Below are 20945 nucleotides of genomic sequence, written 5' to 3'. Positions count from 1 at the left end.
TTGAGTTCTCCAAACCCCTTTACGGTGTTACGTTGGATTCTTGAAAGTCTCTTTGCATTGATCACAGGCATTTATGAACGCAAGTGCCTGCGCCAAACTCCTTCCCAGATTTGTTGAAAATTATTTTAAAAATCAACACCGCTCTACTTGTTCAATGCACAAAGGTGCTAATTAATGCTTCTACTAGAAATTAGAATGATAACAATTGCGTCCCACCTGTTTTAGTGATATTTTGATTTTCTTATCAGTCACATTATCTGAAGATATTGCGAGTTCCTATTGAAACTTAATCAAGATTATGTCGATCTACTGTACCCTTTTAGCTTTGAAATTCATTATCAAGCTATATTAAAAAAGTTATTCAAAAAATGACAAGAATTTGTTCTTTTTTACATCATAATTTTGTAAGCTCTAGTTGACTGCCGAAGCAAATGTGGAATTTTCATGCTATGAAAGTGTTGTTCAACTTCTTTGTTTTGGTATAAAGTGGAACTATGCGAAGGTAGCTCATATTCAGATGACATTGCACAAATGTTTGATCGCTTACTATTCTTTTATTTATATATCGAGGTCACCTACAGATGTCAAGTTTTGCTTGAAATAGGCTTACGTAAACTTTTACCGACTTTTGCAAAAAGTTTGTGGGAATATCTGTCATATGTCTTTTTAGTGGCAAATACAAACCGTTAGAATTGGTTAAAGCCAATACTCGCGCATGACTTGTGTGAACGCAAAACGCAACCGCCATGCATTTTCACTTCAACACGGTCTAAAAATCACACAGAAATAAACTATGCCCAACGATGGGAAATTGGCCACGATTTAAAAAAAGTTCAACCTTACCAATGTTGCAACACATGTCGGCGTCGCGTCGCCCTAAGCTGCAAGACATTCGTCGAATCGGCCCTGTACAACTTCCCGTATTCAATGCGAAAAGTGCTGAGACAATTCCGACGCCGGGTCCTTGGTGCTTAACTATTGCCCTCCAATTGCTTTCAATCAGCCCTCCCAGTTGCACTCCTGCGCCTTGGGATGATTACGTAATGGTAGAACGGCAACTGGCAAATGGCGACATCCGTCCGTCCGCTGCAGCGACTCTTTGGAAGTGATTTGACGCTATTAAGACGCTAAGCGAAGACGATTTATAACGTTGCCCTGAACCTAGCTCAGACCCTATCTTCTGCGCGTGCAACCCTGAGGCTCACCAAGATCACAATGAAAATACTCTTGCTACACTTGCCTAATAACCGTGAGCCCAAACCAAAGGGGGGGAGGTACATCAAGCCCCACTACCTCTGAGGTCACTAAGAAAATAAAAAGAAACGGGTACTGTTTTTCCAAAGCAACCGTTTTTTGGCGTTTTGCACTGAATTACCTTTGTGAACTTGTGTGGTTACTCTATATTAAGTATGACTGCATTTTGTCATATATATTTCCTTGATACATTATACTAAGCTATAATAATCAACAAATTATGCTGCTGTTTTAAGGCTATGGTACTTCGAATGCAAATTTATTAATTTTTGTCCTGTTGCACCGAAATAGGGAGAGTTTCTTAAAGAAAATATGCTGACATTTTAAAATATTTTATTTTATTTACTTTTTTACATGCGGTTTACGTCCGCTTTATATTCTCACAAAAACTAAAGCAACTCAGAAAATTGAAGCGGCTTTTTTACACAGCATTTAGGCGGTTGTAAGGTTTTAGCTGCGAAAAATTTTAGTGGTGGCGATTACTGTTTTAGGGTAAAATTACACCGAAATAAAACCCACAATATTTTTCTTAGATTTCATTAAATACTCAAAAACACCTTAAATCGTTGGCACCACGGCGTATCTCCCTGCAACAATAACCAAAACCCTTCGGTACGTTTCATCTCACCGTAACAATCGGCCGTGTTGTGATGTCACAAAGGTGAAGCGCGGTTGTTATCGCGCCCGGTGTCGCGTTTCCACTTGGCACCGCTCCAAGATCGCCGTCGTTTTTTTCTTGATCGCTTTTTAGCCGACTTTTGGTCGCCACAGTTTGGTTCGTAACCCGCGTGGGGCATTTTCGGCAATTTCGCGAATTTTTCCACTTTAAACCTTTATCCACTTTAAAATAACTTTGTACGGAATTCGGCATTTTTACTTACGTGTTAAATTCAGCTTTTTTCTCGCGGCAGTTAAATTTCGCGATTTTTATATTCCATGCGAAGTTTAACACTGTTAAAACTCGCGTGGGGCATTTTCGGCTATTTCGCGCAAGAATTCCTGACCTTTATCCACTTTAAAATAACTTTGTATGGAAAAAATATACATTTTTCCTTGTATAAAATTGTTTTCGCGCAAGATTTCTGGCCTTATCCTCTTTAGGAGAATTTCTGTGAGGAATTCGGTATTTCTCATCGTTTTAAATTCAATTTTTTTTGGTCGCCCCCGTTGATTGTCGTGATTTTTATATTCCATGTTGAGTTAAACACTTTTTTCGCTCGCGTGAAAATAAATGTTCAGCGTAAAACGTGTGGTGAATGAGAGGGGTGACTTTTACAAATCGAGTACTTTCTCGTGAAACTAGAAACCTTTCCACGCATTTACGATTTTCCCTGTAGCTGAAGGAAACATTGGACGTTTGAAGGTGTTAATTCACCTGTGAATTTTTCATGCTTGCATTACTTCTGTTTGGATTGATCTGCTTATAAGTAAATCAGAATGTAGTCGCTTGTTTACAGCATAGGCAGTCCCAGAAGCCTTTACCTTTAATACTTGACATCGTTGTTTACGACAAAAAGCCCTCAATTTCACGCACAGGCTAACAACGATAGCCAGTGTTGCTAATCTAGTAGCCAGTAGCCCTTAACGCAGCAGCAGCAGGGTTAAGCCTAATACGAAAATACTCAAACTTGCAATAGGAAAACACAATAAGACCTACAAATCAAAAATATCTAAATTTAAATTAGAATAATCTATAATACCATAGTAGACCAACCCTAATAAAGCTAAATACACAGTAATATCTAAGTCAGAATAATAACTTAATCGTTTGAATAAGTAAGACATTAACCCGCCGGAATAAGGCCTAAATGGCCAAAATAACGCCTGGAACTGAAGGAAGAGGGTATGGGACGATCGGGTACCGTCGGTCTGGCATAGAATTGGATTGAGGTTTAAATTATGCGGGGAGTCAGTGAAATACTTGGTGGCGGGATTGGGGGTTAAGTAAAAGGATTGTATAGGCCTGGTTCGACTATTAGTTATTACTCCTAATTGGTCTTATTCCGAACTGTGTGTTTTTACCGACGTTATTGTTATTCTTATTTTGGTCTTATGCCTGGAGTCACCTAAAATCCCTACTCAGCCCAGAAAGGCAAGGGTTCGCGCAAGCAATTGGTCCTATATGGATGCGGTCAGGTCGCTCTGCGAGCCCTCGAAAGCTCGTTCAGTGCCTGAGTGACCGTGGAGCTAAGCACCCTTGAAGGGCTTTAGCTTGCGCGCTTACGCTGTGTATGCTTACGAAGAGCTATGGCCGGGGAGCGTTTAGGTGTTGAGAAATTCGGTTTGTTGTGGCTATGTTTGCGGTTTGGCTTGGTGCTATGTTTTTGTCGAGTGGTAGAACACAGCACGGATGTGGTGTTGCGTACCTGTGTACCCTAAAAAATTTTCGTAGATGTCCAAATCTTGTGATTGCCGATCGTCCGATAAAAATTTAATCTTCGTGCTTAGATTCAAGCTTTGTGCTTGTTTTGAAGTTCAGTATCTTAGAAATTACTGATGCGCCTATTTGTAACAAACATGATTATCGCTTACTTGCATTTACAAAAATTTATTTGACTACTTGATGTTAAGCACAAACAGGCTACAAGCCTAACTTGGACACTCCGAAATGTTTTAAACCACTAATTTCGCTCGAAAAATTTCGCAATCAGCTGGCTATAAATAATTACGAATGGTAAAGTAATTTTAGACCAACGTGCTTATTTTTGGTCCCGGCAGTAACCCTGCCTACGGGCTTAACTTGTGACTCTCCGGTTCAACACCTTTGCATTGGAAACCAAATCGCGCTTTCAATTGAGACGATTAGGGGGGAGATAAAGTATCCCTTTTCGCGCAAAGCGTCCTGAATGCCCGGTTAGATGGCACAGGACACCGTCGGTCACTGCACTGCAGTTTTAATTAAATACCAAATCCGCCAGTTTTACGGTTGGGTGGTCACCAATGCTAACGCTGACCCACGCAAGGCTGGTCAAATTAATTTACGCCGACGCTTTCTCTTCCAAGATTGCTTGACGAAAGTTAATAGAAGCTCTGTAAACTGATTTCCGTGAGAAGTTGGTCATATTTTCGAGTAGTGTCTCTCACTTGGTGCGAAAACTTCTTCGGGAGTTGTATTTTTAGTTCACCTGTTCATAGACCGCAGGGCTGTTGGATCTATTGATATTAAATGTCATTTAACCTACGAGATAGTTTGACATTTTAAGTTTGACTTAAAAAACATAGTTTTACCAAAAATTTCGAGTTTAACAAAAAAATCCGAGATCGTTTTTTTACGACTGGTTGTTGTATTTTTTACAAACTATATATAAAGACCAAAAGCGTTGCTCACGATAGAAAAATACATGAACTTGTTTATGCCGCTAACCAATGCATGTTTTGCATTACACCAATTGTCGGTAGGATCGTCATAAACAAAACAACTATTTTTTATCGAATCCTGTTGTTTTCTAGCCAAGAATCCTGTTGTTTTCTAGTAAGAGCCGCCAATCTACCGTCAATCGCGATTTGTAAGCTGCACAAACCGCGCAATGCGATTTTATGTCTCCCGTAAGACATTTACACGCATTTGAATTGCGTCACGTCGTATTGTTATCCTCATAAAACCTTATTTTGACTTTTTGCATGGCTTTTGCGCAACGCCAATAAACCATGATGTAAGGTCAACTACTGCACATTATTCCAGCGTGTGAGTTCGCCGAAAGGAATCTTTCGAACTTTTGACAGTATTAACGTGAAATGCCATGGAATTAGCAAAGTTTACGTTCTTTTATTGTCAATACACAGGATAATGAGAGTACATAAGACCGCATTCACTAAGTTCTCCTCAATCTTACCCAAGAAAGAAACTCAACATTTCCTTTCTCCTTTTCCCTCTTTTACTCTCTCTCTTCCTTTTTTCTACTTCCCTCCCTTACTCTCTCTCTCTCTCTCTCTCTCTTCCCCTTTTCTATTTTCCTCTCTTTTTCACTTTTTAGTGCAATGTTTAGATTCTTTAGAGATCGTGTGCCCGACGTCGCTTCCACACCTTTCTAATTAGGCGCGATCCGTCTGAAATCGCCTTACATAATGAGACCGCCGTCAAATCCGGATAAGTCCCCAGTAATGGCCGCTGTCGAATGCCGAGTTCACAAGGCCGCTGTAGCTGTTTGTGCTGCTGCCTGGCACTTATCGCCGTCCAGGATTTTTTAAACGCAATGAAATTGATAAAGTAAGATTGTTATCATTCGTATTATTCTCTTTGTCCGTTCAAGCTTAAAAACAAAGTACCCTCGCTTCTTCTAAAAACGAAATACTGAGAACGCTGATTACGCCGAGACCGTGAATTTGAAATTGCCAGGTCTTGAGTTTTTCCATTTGCGGCCTGTCAAAAGGCGACGGCTGAAGACCAACCCATTGCGATAAGACCTGCGTATCTTGCAAGACGCGTGCGACTCTGCTAGACTTGGCACCCGCTTTGTTCACCGATGGGTGTTGTGTACTGGCTGACAGCACCAGTCGACCAGGCTTTGTAAATCGCAAAGTTGCATTTTAACTACTGTGTCTTGACGCAAAAGGACACCCAAAAGTGCTGAACGAGAAGAAAAATATTGTAGTTTCCACTACAGATTTCCATTGTTTTTGTTTCTTGAAGCACTCTCTTGAAACTTTCACCCGTATTCTTGCTCTTGCACTCACAGTGTAGAAACTAGTAAACCACCTCTTTCTTAGAGGTTTGCTGGGGACTAGTAGGTTTAACAAGATTGATTTAAAATCTGACTCGGAATACACGGTTTTCGCTGTTACATATATATTATCGTTTTCGCTGTTATATTTATATATATATATATATATTATACGAAAGGACATAACAAGTCTGAAGGGTTGGCATATTGTGTCTTAACAAACAGTTACCCCACAAGGTACCAATGATAATAAGAATAACATATAGACCCGCTTAGTTGAGAATGCAAACAATATTGATTTAAAACCTGTTTTGGAATACACACTTTTTGCTATTATTATATACGATCGTTAAGAATATTACAAATTATATGCGGTGGCATATTGTCTCTTTACAAACAATTACTCCGGAAGGTACCAAAGGTAATAAGTTACAATGCGTAGGGCCCCTGGGATATATGATATTGACGGCGACCTCGTTGTGAAAATCAGGTCAACATGTTAAATTCTAACACTGTACCTAGTGTAAGGATTGGCCATAATCTCAGCCAGTTGTAAACTCAATGTTTCGGTATGGTGTAAGTACCAAGTTGTTAACCTTACTACATGACACGTTAACAGCCCGTTTCTTCCTTGCAATTTATCTAATACGTGGTGCGTCATCCTAAGTTGTTCGTTTTCTTTTGGCGACTTACAAGTCAAGTCCTTGACACATTATCATCATTGGCCAGTGGCTGTTGAACATTGCGCTGTGCTTGTTTCAAGTGGTGATTCATGCGCAATTATCGATTAGTGCGTCGCCCTTGTCAATTGCCAATTGAAGTCAAAGTAACGACAGGACACTTGTGAAACAAGTCCAGGGCAACACTTGTGAAACAAGACTACTAGGGATGTCCGATAATATCGGTTGAGAGCTAGTTTTTACAAGATTTCAGATAGCATTTCCGCGATTGCCCTTTCTCGTATTTTGTAATTACGATTAAATTTGAATTTGGCGATAGTTACACGATAATATCATATCGGAGTCGATAGCCGATGCCAAGTGGTAGTATCGGTACTGTTTCGATACTAGAGGTGATATCGGTGCCGATCCGATACCACAATGATATTAAAATTTCAGCCATAATTTTTGATCCAACGCAATGATTTATGCCTTGAAAGGGAAAAATCAAACATTCTTCAGTGCTTTTAACGTAATATGTGTTTGTCTAAGCCTATTGTCTGGTTTAATGGATGCCAATAAAGCGGAACAAATTTGTTTGATTTTCAAGTCGAAGCTTTCACCTCTGATTTTTCCTGCCTGAATTCAAATTTATTTTACTTTGTTGCTCTTAAATCAGCTGTTTGTTTAAAGTCGTAGTACAAAGGAGAAAGTGATGATTTTAAAGCAAATATCGTATACACGCTACACTGAGTAATACGTAATTATATTGACTTTAAATCATAACGGATGTGAAGAGTTTTTAAGCTAAATAAGATACCGTTATACGGTATCAGCCAACATTATATACAGTGGGTTCTAAGAAATCCTCTTTCGATTTTATTTGTGATCATTCAAAATCTTACGAATCGCAAAAATCGTACAAAAAATCTAACAAAGAAATTCAAAATCTTACGAAGTTTTGGTTGTAAATACAAAAACGTAGTCAACTCGACCCAGTACCACTCGTAGAATGATGTGTATTTACGTGGTTGACCGCAAAGCTGAAACCGAAACTGGTCAGCGTTGTAAATCACTAAAAAGTTAGCGTCCAGACACCTGTTTGCCATCCGAGGCACGAGCAGGTGCACAGGTGTCGGACAATAAGGACTTAACCCCCTTTTTGTTGCAATGGCCTTTTTGAAACGACCAACTTTCTAACAAAAGTTTAACCACATTAGAGCCCGGTGCTAAAATGCGGGACTTTACAAGTAATACAGTGAGGCGAAAAATTACATTTTTATAGCTAACAATTAAAAAGATGAATTACAAAGCAAAAAAGGTCGAGTATATTGACATCATATTGATTAAGCCGTTACGATACGAACTTGTAAGTTCTTAGACGTATCGAAACATCTTAATCAAGATGATGTCGATCTACTCGACCCTTTTGGTTTTGCGATTCATTATTAAGCTAAATTAAAAATATGTTTGGGGTAAACTGTAGCCGGCCGATAAGCTGGCCGTTTTTGCTGGCCGGTCGCCACCTTTCGCATTCGCTTGTGACAAATTGGCACGTGTGGCTCATAAAACAGATCACCGTTTGAACGACGCTCTCTCGTAAATCTCCGTGAGAGATACAATAGGCCACTATTTTGAGTTTCGTATTGTGAAACGTAGATTGCTACCGTGCCCGCTCGCGCGTTAGGTTTTGTGACGTCATAATGCGCACCCCGAAATGCCACCCGGAAAAATGACGTAATGCTTTGACCTCTAGGCTTGCTTGGAATAAGTTTTAATGGTGTTTTTTTCGCTGGGGCTCCGACTGGCCTGACATGGGTTGCATCTCACTATTGAAACTTGCTTAATATGATAATTAGCGGCAGTTTTGTGCTTACAAGTCTACACATAGCGTTGGTTTCTTTTCCAATTGCACCAGAATGAAAACTAGAATTCAAATACGCTTAAATATGAGACATTATAGCGAAAACAACGTCATCTTCTTAGTTGATTTTTTGACCAAAAAGGGTTATAAATTTTGACTTTAAGTAATGCGCTACTTAAATGAAGTAATTACAGTTCATTTATTGGTTGCATGTTGTCCGATTGGCTGCGTTACGTAATGCAAACATTACTGCAAATTTCGTGGCACTCGTAATCTCGATATAGCACATTCCGAGCCTTATCTCCAAATGCCAGGAAAACACGTTACGTTGGGCGCAATGTCATTTGCAATCGTGATACACAAAGCAATGTTGCACACATAGTGTAGGACTTACGAGCGAAAACTTGGCTTCTGCTGCACCCTGGTGTTAAGAACAATGTACGGATTGCAGCAGAACACTCTAGCAATGCTAGCAATTCAGGTCATACCTTTTACAATACTTTAATAGTGTCTGACCTGATATATTAGCTTTGCTATAATGTTCTGTAACTGACCAGGAATTAAAGTCGAAATTTATCTTGTAAGGGTCAAGGTGATTTCCATTATGACATACTCACTGCTACATATTACGGATTGTTTTTTTTTTGCGTGCTACTTTTTTTCTTGCATTCGTTTACCAACGCCGTTAAAAAATATAACCGTTACTTAACCTGCAAAATTCAATAGTTAGTTAATCGTTTTATGTTTTTATTGAATTTAAATTCCCACATCCAGCTTGTGTGAAACAAAACAAAAACTTTCGCGGTCACTTTTTTCTACAGTGTGGTGTGAGGTATGCTAGCAAACAACAGCTCTCGTGGAAAACTGTGATTTTTGTTGTTTTACCGCACACCTCTTAAACCTCTTCAGTGGCCCATTAAAACCGGCATCCATGGGGAAAGTTGACCGTCTTTTATATATAGTGGTAAAAGAGCTTTTGACGAAATTATAGAGCAAAATCAACCATTTCAAACATGCTGAAATATATGCCAGGCTACTTCAAAGTCTTATTACAACGAGGCAACCTTGTCCATTCAGCAGCAGCAGCTACAGCAGGCCTGCCACAAAATCTTTGAATGTGTTTAAATTGATTTACGTTTAGAAAAAAATCTTACAATAGTATTTTAATTTATGTCCAGCTGAAATGTGTGTAGTAGAGTGCCGTGAAACAACAATTAAAAAAAATATTTTCAATTGTATTGACCATGACAGTTTTACTGTTGTGTTTTCATTTTTAGGTCTCAAAATACTTTTCTTTGTGTCAAAAATCTTACAAACTTTCTTCAAGTCTTGAATGTCTTCAATTTTTTCCCAAAATTGTGTTGCAGCACCTTGTTTAGGTGTCTAAAAGTAGTATTATGGGTTAAAAAATATAACATTAGTGGCGGCTAACCGTTATGTTTTTATATGTTAAAGCGTTTCTGTTGAACAAAGTCACCAGCGCTAACCTAAAACATTATAGACGAGGTGCTTACATATCGCGCCAATACGTTGTTATGACAATGCCGAAAAAACTCACTTTAAATGCCGAAAGCGTCCGTGGTTGGCACGAAGCGTGCAAAACGCCGTAGAGCGTCGCGCGTCAAACTTGCCCATCCATCAGTTTTACCCCAGAGGTGGGTGGTGTAGTGACGGGGTGTCGCCTTACCGCGGTCGCGGCGCTTTCCCCCATTGATGGACGCCTGCTCTGCGGTCGCATGTCGTCGAGATTTTTCGCCAAATTACACCCAACGGTCTGGTGTTGACTAAGGTGCTTGAATGCCAGTTTCGTTCCGTTTTTTTTTTTACAGGAATCAAATTATTAGCGTCGAATTTCATTTTTTTAATTTCAGTAATTACCTTTCAAGTTTTTTCTTGATACTCACTAAAACAAACATTTACCCGGGGTTAAAAGTTTTTTAAGACGAAGCACTGATTTTCACACAAGGTTTCAGAAACCTTAAAATAAAATATTTGCACATTCTGACAATTTCCTCTAAGTCTAGGAAACCGTATTTTGTTTAGGGTTAAAGGTGTGTTAGATTTCAGCAATTTTACTCGCCCCCTAACACTATAAAAATGTACTGTCTTTTCACCGTACGGAGAATAGGTTTTTGGCGTTTGCGGGCTCAAACTTTGTTCACAAAAGTGTAGTGTTTCGGCTGATAAAACTTAAGAAGCGTTCTTTTATGTAGGAAGCTTTATCCTCTTTATTTCAGTCTAATGCTAAATCATATAACTTAATGTAAGTGCAGAGGAATCTTGTATAAAACGGTATTCAAATTTCCGAAAGTCCAATCACCATAATGTACTTCAGAAATATTATAAGTTATCCAAAGTGTAAAGGCAGCAGCTATTTCGTTAAAAAGTGTTGGAATGAGTAAAAAATATCGGCGTAAGTTCAAATGCGTTGATTTGCAGTTTGCTTTGAATCGATAGCGGAAATTGCTTGGGAAAAAATCATTTCCTTCCAAAAAAGAAAGGCGATCTTATCAGCGTTCAGCTTACAACAAGGCATAGTCGCTTTAAACCTGCACGATTGCAACTGCAAAAAAAGAAAAAGAACAAATATCCATCAGCAGCAACATTTAAAGTTGCTCAGAATCAATAGCCAAACGTCACTCCAAAAAATCACTTTTTTTGGTGAAAAGATCATACAAAGCAGATCCATAAAACGTAAAAAAGGCTACACACTTAAGAAAAACGGCATTGCTGCAAAAATCAACAACCCTCGCTACGTCAGAACACCGGCGACCCACTTTTAACGCATCGCTGCACACCGCCCGATCATTATCTGGACGCCGGCGCTCCGGATTAGTCGGGGGGAGGGCGCATTAATTGACGCCGCTGACCTTGGGGGCCCCTGGCACGCCAAATTACCTCCCGGCCTCGGCAATACTCTATAGCGTCTTAAGCGGGCCGATATTAATTGCTCGTGGAGTCTCGTGTCGCCTTTTGGGAGTGTGTCGCGCGTCGCATTGTTTGTCGCGTGTCGCGTTTAAGTTTGGTGGCGATTTTTGCGAGGTTGCAGCTCCCCTACTGACCAATTTGCGGTAACCCATTGGTTCGCAGTGGACTTTTTTTTAGCTTTGGACTGTTTTTATTGGTGCTATTCGTATTTGTCTAATTCTAAATCTTGAAATCAGGTGGCGCTGTTTGCTGAAAGACACAGGATTCCTACTTTGAGCTGATAAAGCACAATCGTTGGATTACAACATATCCACACAAGTTTATTAGCATTAAAATACAATTTGTCGCTCAACAATGCCACCTGATTTTGATACTTAGACAGTAACAACTTATAGTTGCTTAAAACAATAAGGCGCAGGTTTTGGGCGTTTTTGTTATTCGTGCGATTATTTTCTAGCCGAGACACGGTTTTCAAAAAACACATGACGTCCAAATTTATTGAGGTGATTTATTAGTGTTTTGGTCGGGAGTTTTTTTCAAATTTACTGGCCATCAGAAGAAACATCTAAAAAATGTATTATGCGCTGACATAAAAAGGCGAAAATTGCCACATTGCATTCTGCTAAGTTCACAGGTCTATTTCATGGAACATTTTATGAATCACAGTACCAAAATCACAAAAAAATTGGCTAGTACCGTACCTCCATATGCGCCTCACCCATAACTCCCTACACACTCCAAAAGTCTAAAAATATCCGTCAAAGCCAGGCCGCTTTTTCACCCCACAGCTAAAACGGCTCGGCGTTCCATTGCCCCGCTTACAGGAAGGACAACCCGCCGCTAAAACGTTTCGGGTTTCATCCAAGGAAACGATCTTTTCAGCGCGCTTTTAACATATGCACACGCCGCATGCAAGCGCTTGTTCTTTGATGTACAAAGACCATGGGCAAAAATAGCTGCGATGGTTTTGGTTTGGTTTGTTGTTTTTTTGTGGTAAATTTGCGACCGCTGTTGCTCGTTAGCAATGGCGTTGTCCTTTTTGCGGGTTTAATGATATTCTGGTCTGCAAAAAATCGCCTTTAATCAGTAAGTTTTTTTGCGTTTCGTGCATACGTTGGATTTTCCCACAATCACACATCTTTTTGATTCATCTTGCATTACAATCCTAGGTTAAGCTAACTGTTTTCGGTAAAAGCCTTTTTGAAGGCACCCAGTGTATTCGATGCATGTTTAAATTTCTATCCTAATCAGGCTGTCTGATGTCGGTAAGTCCCTCTGTAAACATCTTGTGTACGTTTTTTAACCAACTATACGTGATCCTGTACATTTTTTCCTTCTCTTGCGGTATCTTGCCTTTATTGCAAGAGCACCAACACGTCGTTTTTTGCGAAATTAATACCCACATGTTAAGCCCAATTAATTTCGATATGGTCGTTCTACGAGCATAGCAATCAAACGTACACAAATAAAGTATGTCACGAATTATTCCCCCGTGACCATGCTAATACCGATGTAACGTACACTTGAGAAATTACGGTTCCATGGTGCGACGAGTGTTACAGAAAAAATATAGGCAACAACATAGTCGGGAAAGATATCGTTCACAGAAAGTGTGAACATCTAATGATCGAAAAACACACAGGTGCTTTGCGGTTTCGAGCATTTCATTTCATTTTGATTTTTAGCGTCCTGCATTTGAACTGTATCTTTGTATAGGGTATAGATTGGAAACTTCACAGCTTAAAATTTATTAAAATAAATCTTTTTTTAGTTTAGCCTTGTTTACAAGAAGTGTTTTTCCTTTATTCAGGTTCGACTAAGGACATCGGTAGCACGTTGACCCGGATATGCGTTCGGCAGAAGATGGTTGAAAGCAAGCTGAAGCACTTTACAAAGTACGTTGGTTGGCTCTTCTTTATACTCCACAAACCAAATAAAAATACAATCAAGTCGAACCAAAACGTTTTTTTCTGTTTTTTATCATACTTTTCAAAGTGGCGGGTGGAGGCTATGCCCCCTCTAAAAAAATACTTTTTTAATTATTTAAACTACCTAACTGCCAAAAGATTTAAATTATGTTTCCAGTATGTTGAAGCCCGTTTTGATAAAATCGTGACGTCATGTTTAGACGTCAACTCTCAATTTTTTCATGCCTCCTTCAAACAAAAACCCTGGATCCGCCCCTGGTCCCTGACAATTTCTAATTTGCGAAATTACAATGTTTTACTAATAAATCTGAAAATCACACGCATGTGTAGAATTGTAAAGTTAATTTGCAGCGAAAATTATTCTTATTGTATTTCGCGCATTGAACAAAATCTAAGCCTGTTCAGTTGGACAAGTGACTTTTTGTGCGTTTTAAACTCGTCAAAGCAGAGATATTTAGCGCTAAAGGTGACAAGTGAACCACAAAAACAATATCATGAGGCGGAACTTCGCCTTTTAGAAGCGGACATCGACATTATATGTCCTCTATTCTCTTGGGTTTCAAAAAAATCACCGCTAATTATCTCTTACCGGTCACTGTAGTAGCAAATGGTCATCGGACGGGTCAGTCATTGCAGTCGATGTCCGCAGTCCACGACGCTGCACACACGTCTCATGGGATAGTTGCGTTTAGTAGGTCGCTTAACCCTAAGACCTTTAACTTGTTACCACGAACCTACTCTTATTCATACGTGATTGACTATTAGTGCCCTTTTAAATTAGACATATGCCATTATGGCGCCGACATATGCCATTATGGCGCCGTTATAGACCGGTACATTGATCATGATTCGTAGTCTAGCCTTAAACAACACTTGCTTGATGAAAATTCACATTTTTTCCTAATTAGCATTAACTTACGTTGATTAAGACAGTAAAGTCTAAAAATATTTGCCCCATTTCATTGTCGTCATTTGCGTGTTATCTCACTATTTTAGACATTAAGTTTGTCAGTTTTTCTAATTATATGAAAAAATCCCAATTCGAAAATCCCAAATTTTCTATTCTTTTTATGTGAAAAGAGATTTTAATTAGTTTTAACAATCTCCTAATCAGTGTTAGGTGCAGCACCATACAATTATCAATGGAACACCAATATTATTGTCAATTTAAATAACCCGGATATTTCGTCTAAGACGTGCTAATACTGCATTACAAAGAGATTAATTTCCGGATATAGTTGAGCTTAATCGGTTAACGAGAAACCAATCGTCGTAATTTGGGATTATAGGAAGAATACTTCCATGGTGGAGTCTTACCCGTTGTAATTTGTTGATTGGTTTTCAGCGCCATGTTTGATCAGCTTGTGGCTCCGATTCAGGACCGTTTGGAAGACTGGCGTAAGGTAGCAAATCAGCTGGAAAAAGACCATGCTAAAGGTAAGGAAAATAAAATAAAAGCTATTTTTGTGTGTCGTGGTAGCTATAAGCTGTACATTTCCCTCCAAAAAATGTAAAAAAAAAATTTCATTCAGATTCAGAGAAAATTTTATTTTCAACTGAGCATATTTACCAAAAAGTCTTATAGGCGCTCTCATTTTTGTGTCAAAGTGCCTATAATTGTACATTTCCCGCAAAAAGTGCTTAATATTTTTAATTCAGAGATTTTTTTTAACTAAGCATTTTTCAACTAAAGTTTCAAAGTTAATCGATACGGTCGTATAAAAGGTTTGTCAATTTTAACGCACACAACATAATAACAAACCACGCGCCTTAAGAAAAAAAATTAGAGCATTTGAAAGCAATAGCGTGCAAAGTTATCCGCTTTGAAACCCATAAATTTACGCCTTGAGTTGGTACACCTGGATTGCCCACAAAGCGCATTTAAAGTGTTCAAATACTTGGGGGTTAAATCAAATTCAAGTGGTCTTACTGTTTATTTTTTCGTTGTTGTTGTTAAAATTAAATCGTTTTCGTTGCGACATGCTTTGCATTTTTTAAATAGTACTTTATGTTTGTCTTTTAAATGTGAATACTTGCATTTTAATTAAAATTACATACACATAACGTGTACTGTACTCTGTACTGTTATTCAGCCCTTTTTTAAGGCCCTTTCTATACTTACATATTACTTTTAACCACCAAGTTAACTTTTACTGTTTTATGTTTTGCACAGAATTCAAGAAAGCGATGCACGATATTAAGAAACGCAACACCGACACTGTAAGACTGCAGAAGAAGGCAAGGAAAGGTAAAATGTGACATTCAATCGTTTTTTTTACTTTAAACCTATATTAAACATAGAATGACGAAGGTAGTTAAAAACATTTAGTTAACCTTTAGTTGGAATTTTGGTTATAATTTGCATTTTTTAGATTTTACATTAAGATTAAAATGTGGCCAGAACATCATCTTGTAGCCAGCACACCCCTTTAAAATGCCCAATTTGTTTTTATCATGTCATTTTTTCCGTCTCTTCCATGCTCGTTCGATATTTAGTTTTTTGTGTTCAACAAAAATATTAACACAGATACCTCCAACGACGTTTTGGCTCAACGGCCTATCATTTTGCGACCAAAATAATTGACTAGACACACTTTTATTACAGTCCATTAAGCCTCTACCTATTGTGATGCCGTCTTTAGACTTTTTTGTTATTTATGACTTACCTCATATGAACCGGCAGGGGGCTTAAATTGGGGCTATAATAAGCCACGCGGCCCTTTTATTGTCGAATCGAGAAGGTTCTCTCGATATCATTAAAGGGACCCGTCTCGTGTGTTCGTATTGTAGCGTAGGGGGTTGGGGGGTCAAACGTGTGTTTATTTTTCTCCAAGTCAACAAGGTACAACATCGATTTCGATTACGTAACCTTCTAACGCGAGAAAACCTCGCCGAATTTAACTTTCAGCAAAATACACCCCTAAATTGAAAACAATGTAAAAAAAGAAGTGTATTGGCGAAATCGCTCTTAAATCTCGGACCAACATGGATTTTTTTTCTGTTCACAAACATTACCGCCATCAAATAACGTAAAGCAGTGGTTTTTAAACTGTGCCTTTCAATTTTTCAACGGCTTCGCACAATAATTTCGTTTCATATGCAAACCTAACCGCGATAATCGAATGCTTGCAAAGATATTAACATTATCCCGTAACATGTGCATTCGAAATCATTGTTACTACAAATCGACAGCGATTGGAGGGTTATTTTCTGTTGCAAACAAACAAATAAATAAATAAAAATGAATAAATTTTCTATCGCTGGTTGCGTCGCACGTCCATGTTTTTCTTTCAAAGACGTTGAAGAAAAAAGTTTGAGAACCGCTGACGTAACCCTTGAAAGCCAGAAGTGCTCAGAATCGAACTAACAGCAATGAACGAACAATTGAAATCGAACTAACAGCAATAAAAAAAGAGCCAAATAATGAAATCCGGCGCCTTTCGCCAAAAATCCCCATTTTTTTCGCCCAAAATCGCTAAATCTGCCAAAAATTGTCATTTTTCGCAAAATTCTCCTAAAATCAGCATTTTCCCCCTTTGCGAATGCTAACCCGATATCAGCCCCACAGTGTTTTGTGCGCAGGCAGCAAACCCGATATCCAGTTCCAGCTGAACGCGACCATGCATGACGTCAATGAGCGACTGACGATTCTGGAGGAAAATGAGAAATCGGCTCTTCGCAACCTCCTCGTGGAGGAAAGGACTCGAGTCTGCCTCTTCGCAAACTCGCTCGCTCCTGTTCTGGTGAGTGGATTTTTTTTTCTTTTCTTTATTTTTTGTAAGTGGATTTTTTCTTCTGTTTTTTCTTTTATTTATGTTTTTTGGAACGGATTTTTTTTGTGAATTGTCGACAATGGCGAACCTTATGACTATTGGAAAGTTCATAAGATAATCTTAATGTTATTTTTTTTATTGTTTATATTGGAATCTAAGCCTGTTTCAGCACTTCCAGTTGTTGATATTTTATCCATATCGTAAGATCAACTTTAAAGTTGTTTTAGATATTTCTATAACCTTTGTGGTTCTGTTTGGAAACTGTCAAAAGGTTGTGTTGTTATCCGCTGTAGTAATTGTTTATATTTGTTGCTCAATATTTTCTGTAAAAGCTTAGTTTCGAGTCTTACTACTATTAAAAAAGGTTTTTAAAGCCAAAAAAGCCAAAAAAAGGCAGCGTAAATAAAAATGAATGGCCCCTATTTATCAAACTTTGGTGCACTTCAATTAGCTGACGAGATTTTTCCTAAACCAGTTGTTTAAACGTTCAAACCAGGACTTATCGTGTGACAAATTACGGCCATGTATAGTTGTGTACCCTCTCAAACACACGCTGCAATAACCAATGCTACAGGCCCTATAGTACTTTAGCGCAATGTGTGTGAAAGCACTTGACTGATAAACTGTGTTCTATGATCACGACTGGTGTTTCGCCACAGGTATGCCCGAGTCATTCGCCGGTATGCAATTATGACTCTTAACGATTTGCCGCTTGGTCTGTCGTTATCGCCTGCGCCCGCCTTAATAGGATAAAGCGTGTGACCTGGCCCTTTCTCTTAGTGCGTGAAAGAATGCTGTTTTAAGGTCAAGTGGTACGATTTAATGCTTGTTTTTTTTGGCCTTGTAGACCTTTTTTTACGAATTTTTTTTTTGTTTACCTTCTATGTTTTTTAAAAAACGTTTAACAATATACTATAACAAAATAAGTGTAGTTTTGGCCCCCTTTTAAATTAACGTGGTGCAATTTAATGCTTGGTGTTTGGTCGTTTCGCCCTTTTTCACGAAATAACCACGTTACTGACCTACTATGTTTTTTAAAGGCTATATTACATTTAAATATGCTTTAACGAAAGATGTGTAGTTTAGCCCCGTCTAAACTAACAGCTTTAAAGTCCAAGTGTTTTGACAAACGATATTACCATTTTATTAAGCAAAACTGGCATTATCTGTTCCCTTTGCCAGGCCAAAGCACAACAGAATATAGAAAATGATCTTGTGTGTTAATTTGCACTAAAACCAACATTTGATTGGATTTGCAACCGGGATGGCAAGTTGCAACTTTACGCAAGTTACGAATTATAATATTCTAATAGATCCGTTGGCATTATATAAGCATGGAGCATAATGATTGAAGGTTGTAGTAAGATTATCAAAGCCCATACAGAAGTAGGAATCATTTTGAACGTTTCGAAGAACTCTTTTTTCATTTTCAACATATTGAGAAGGCACATATTCTACAGTTAATATATATATTGGGTATATTTAGAATCAGTGCCTACTCACTGTGTTAAAAATGAATAAAAAGTTATTCGAAACGTTCAAAATACTACCTGCTTCTGGCTTTTGACATTTTTAGAACGTATATAAGCATAGATTTTTATAAATATCAATGATCGTCTCCCTGCTGTGATTAATACCCCTTGGGTGTAATATTCAGCATTTAAAATACCCAGAAAAAGTTATCTTGACAAGTTACATATCATGGACTCCTCTAAAACGTTTATAAAAAACCTGACTTTCTGCAAACGCATGCAAACTTTTGTCACGCATTCAGCCTTGGCAAACGATGTTGAACAGACGGCAAACACAGTTTTCTGCAGCAAGCAAATATTTGCACGCTGTCTCAGCGCTTTAGAAACGCTGGACTTTGCCTTTATCACAGCAGTCGCTTGTTTTCGACTGGTGCCCAACAAATTCGACCTTTAATTGGTCCGACAGCCTTGCTAACGTTTTTAATGTCATTATTGCGATACTTAGATGAGTCTCAAACGTTTCGATCGTTTAAAAAATGTAAATATATTTTTTACCGGAAAAAAAGGTTTCAGTAGTCGTTCTATGAAAATAGTTCAACTACTTAATCGTCGGTGTTGTGAAAACATAATTTTTAAATGACTTACGAGTCAAGTCATTTGTCCAAAAGATTTGTCAAGTCAAGTCATTTGAAAACAGTGACTTAAAGTGCCCTAAGTCAAGTCATTGACTTAAGTCATTACAGCACTGCTAAACGTGAATGTCCAGTAGCCCAATTTGGCACTTCATTCAGGATTTAAAACTTGATCTCAAATCATTTCAAACAAAATTTGAAAACTGTTTGCTTCAAAAATAAACTAAAATCGTTTTTTTATCCAAATTCGAGTTGTTTTATGTAGATTAAAAATATGTTGGCGATTTCGACTGAAAAATCACCTCAGGAGTGCTCGTAGCACAATGCAAAGGCATTTCGGACAAATGTAGTTTCATAAAAAAACAAGTGACCCTTTGTAGTTTGTAATGCTTCGTCACGACGATTTATTTGCGCCGGTCGTTCGCTAGCGTTAAGCCGTTAAACATTAAACGATTGAAACAAGAGTTTCGCGGCTGCTGAAAACTCCAGAAGGCAGCAGTTTAGGAGAAGTGTGTCACTTTCTTGCTTGATTGTTTGTTGTCTGTCTTGAATAAACGGCGCCAAGGTTGTTAATCGGTTGCGAAACTCTTGGACGAGAGAAAATCTGTGAGGACCGAAAAACTGGTGTTTTTTAGTAGAAAATTCTTTTGCACGTATATCTAAACACTTTTGTCTTTACGACACAACCTTAATCGTAACAAAAATTCCAACTTGCTGGTCCATATTACAAAATACTGTAACGAAGTGTAGTTTTAGCCCCTTTTAAACTAAATGCTTTAAAGTAAAAAAAAAACCTTAATCGTAACAAAAATACTAACTTGCTGCACGAAATTAAGTGGATTGGGGACAAGGCATATTTACGACGTAATGTGGTGTCGGTATGTTCCTTTTTCATGAAGCTTAATGATTACCGTCATTTCACTGAACCTCAATCGATCAATTTTTTGGTAAAAAAAATAACTACAACTTCACAGATTTCGTTATGTTGCAGTATATTTCCATGCCTATTATATATCTTATAACGATCAAGAATCTATCTGCAGTACATAAAAATATGCACAAAATATATGGCCCAGTCATGCCTCAGTTTGTCTAAATTACGCAAACAGAAACTCAATTAAATTCACGGTTTTATCTCGATCTTAAATTAACCCGACAGCGCGTAATACACTATCGCACCTGCGAAGCAATAAAATACGTCCAACGCAAAATACAGGGGAGTGAGACGCGTATACCGTCTAACGGCGCTTCGTCTAGACCACGGCCTACGTCAACCATTCAGGTCAAACAGAACACGTGCATCTATGTTTGCTCGCCAGTTTCAGGTGCGTAAATTATAGTTCCAACAGTCGGGATGTGCTCCTAATTGAAAGCAGATGCCAATAAGCCAGTAGGGCAGTGGTTCTCAACCTTTTATGTCTTGCGGCAACCCTCTGAAATATAAATAGATTGCGGCACCCCTACAAGATTTTTTCATAGGTGAAACACTGGAATGTCACAATAAACACTAGAATGTCACAATAATCGCGGAACCCCGGTTGAGAACCACTGCAGTAGGGTAATCAGGTGGCACTATATAAGGACAAATTGTACTGAATTCTCGACAAGCTTTAGCACAAATGAGCTTCATTAGGTCAAAGTAGAAATATAAACAAGTGTTTCTCAACAAAATGGGTCGCGACTGAAAGTTGCGTCGCCGTTTGATTTGGTTGGGTCGCTTACTCCACAGTATTTTACATGAATATGTTTCTTTGGATTTTTTTCTGAGCGAAGA

At 38.4% G+C, this 20945-nt stretch overlaps 1 protein-coding gene across 1 annotated transcript in view; it reads left to right on the top strand.

The window, feature by feature from the left end:
- LOC146137480 (protein MTSS 2-like) overlaps positions 1–20945 on the top strand; it is a 57794-nt gene that overhangs the window by 21551 nt on the left and 15298 nt on the right. The window contains exons 4-7 of the mRNA XM_083393596.1: positions 13177–13261; positions 14640–14731; positions 15468–15542; positions 16877–17037. Coding sequence (XP_083249722.1) covers positions 13177–13261; positions 14640–14731; positions 15468–15542; positions 16877–17037 — 413 coding nt within the window. The remainder of the gene's footprint in view (positions 1–13176; positions 13262–14639; positions 14732–15467; positions 15543–16876; positions 17038–20945) is intronic.

The sequence above is a fragment of the Ascidiella aspersa genome, chromosome 7, assembly GCF_963924565.1.
Source record: "Ascidiella aspersa chromosome 7, kaAscAspe10.2, whole genome shotgun sequence".
Classification (NCBI taxonomy): domain Eukaryota; kingdom Metazoa; phylum Chordata; class Ascidiacea; order Phlebobranchia; family Ascidiidae; genus Ascidiella; species Ascidiella aspersa.
Note: the sequence above shows the minus strand (reverse complement) of the source record. Positions and strands in the feature narration are given on the sequence as shown.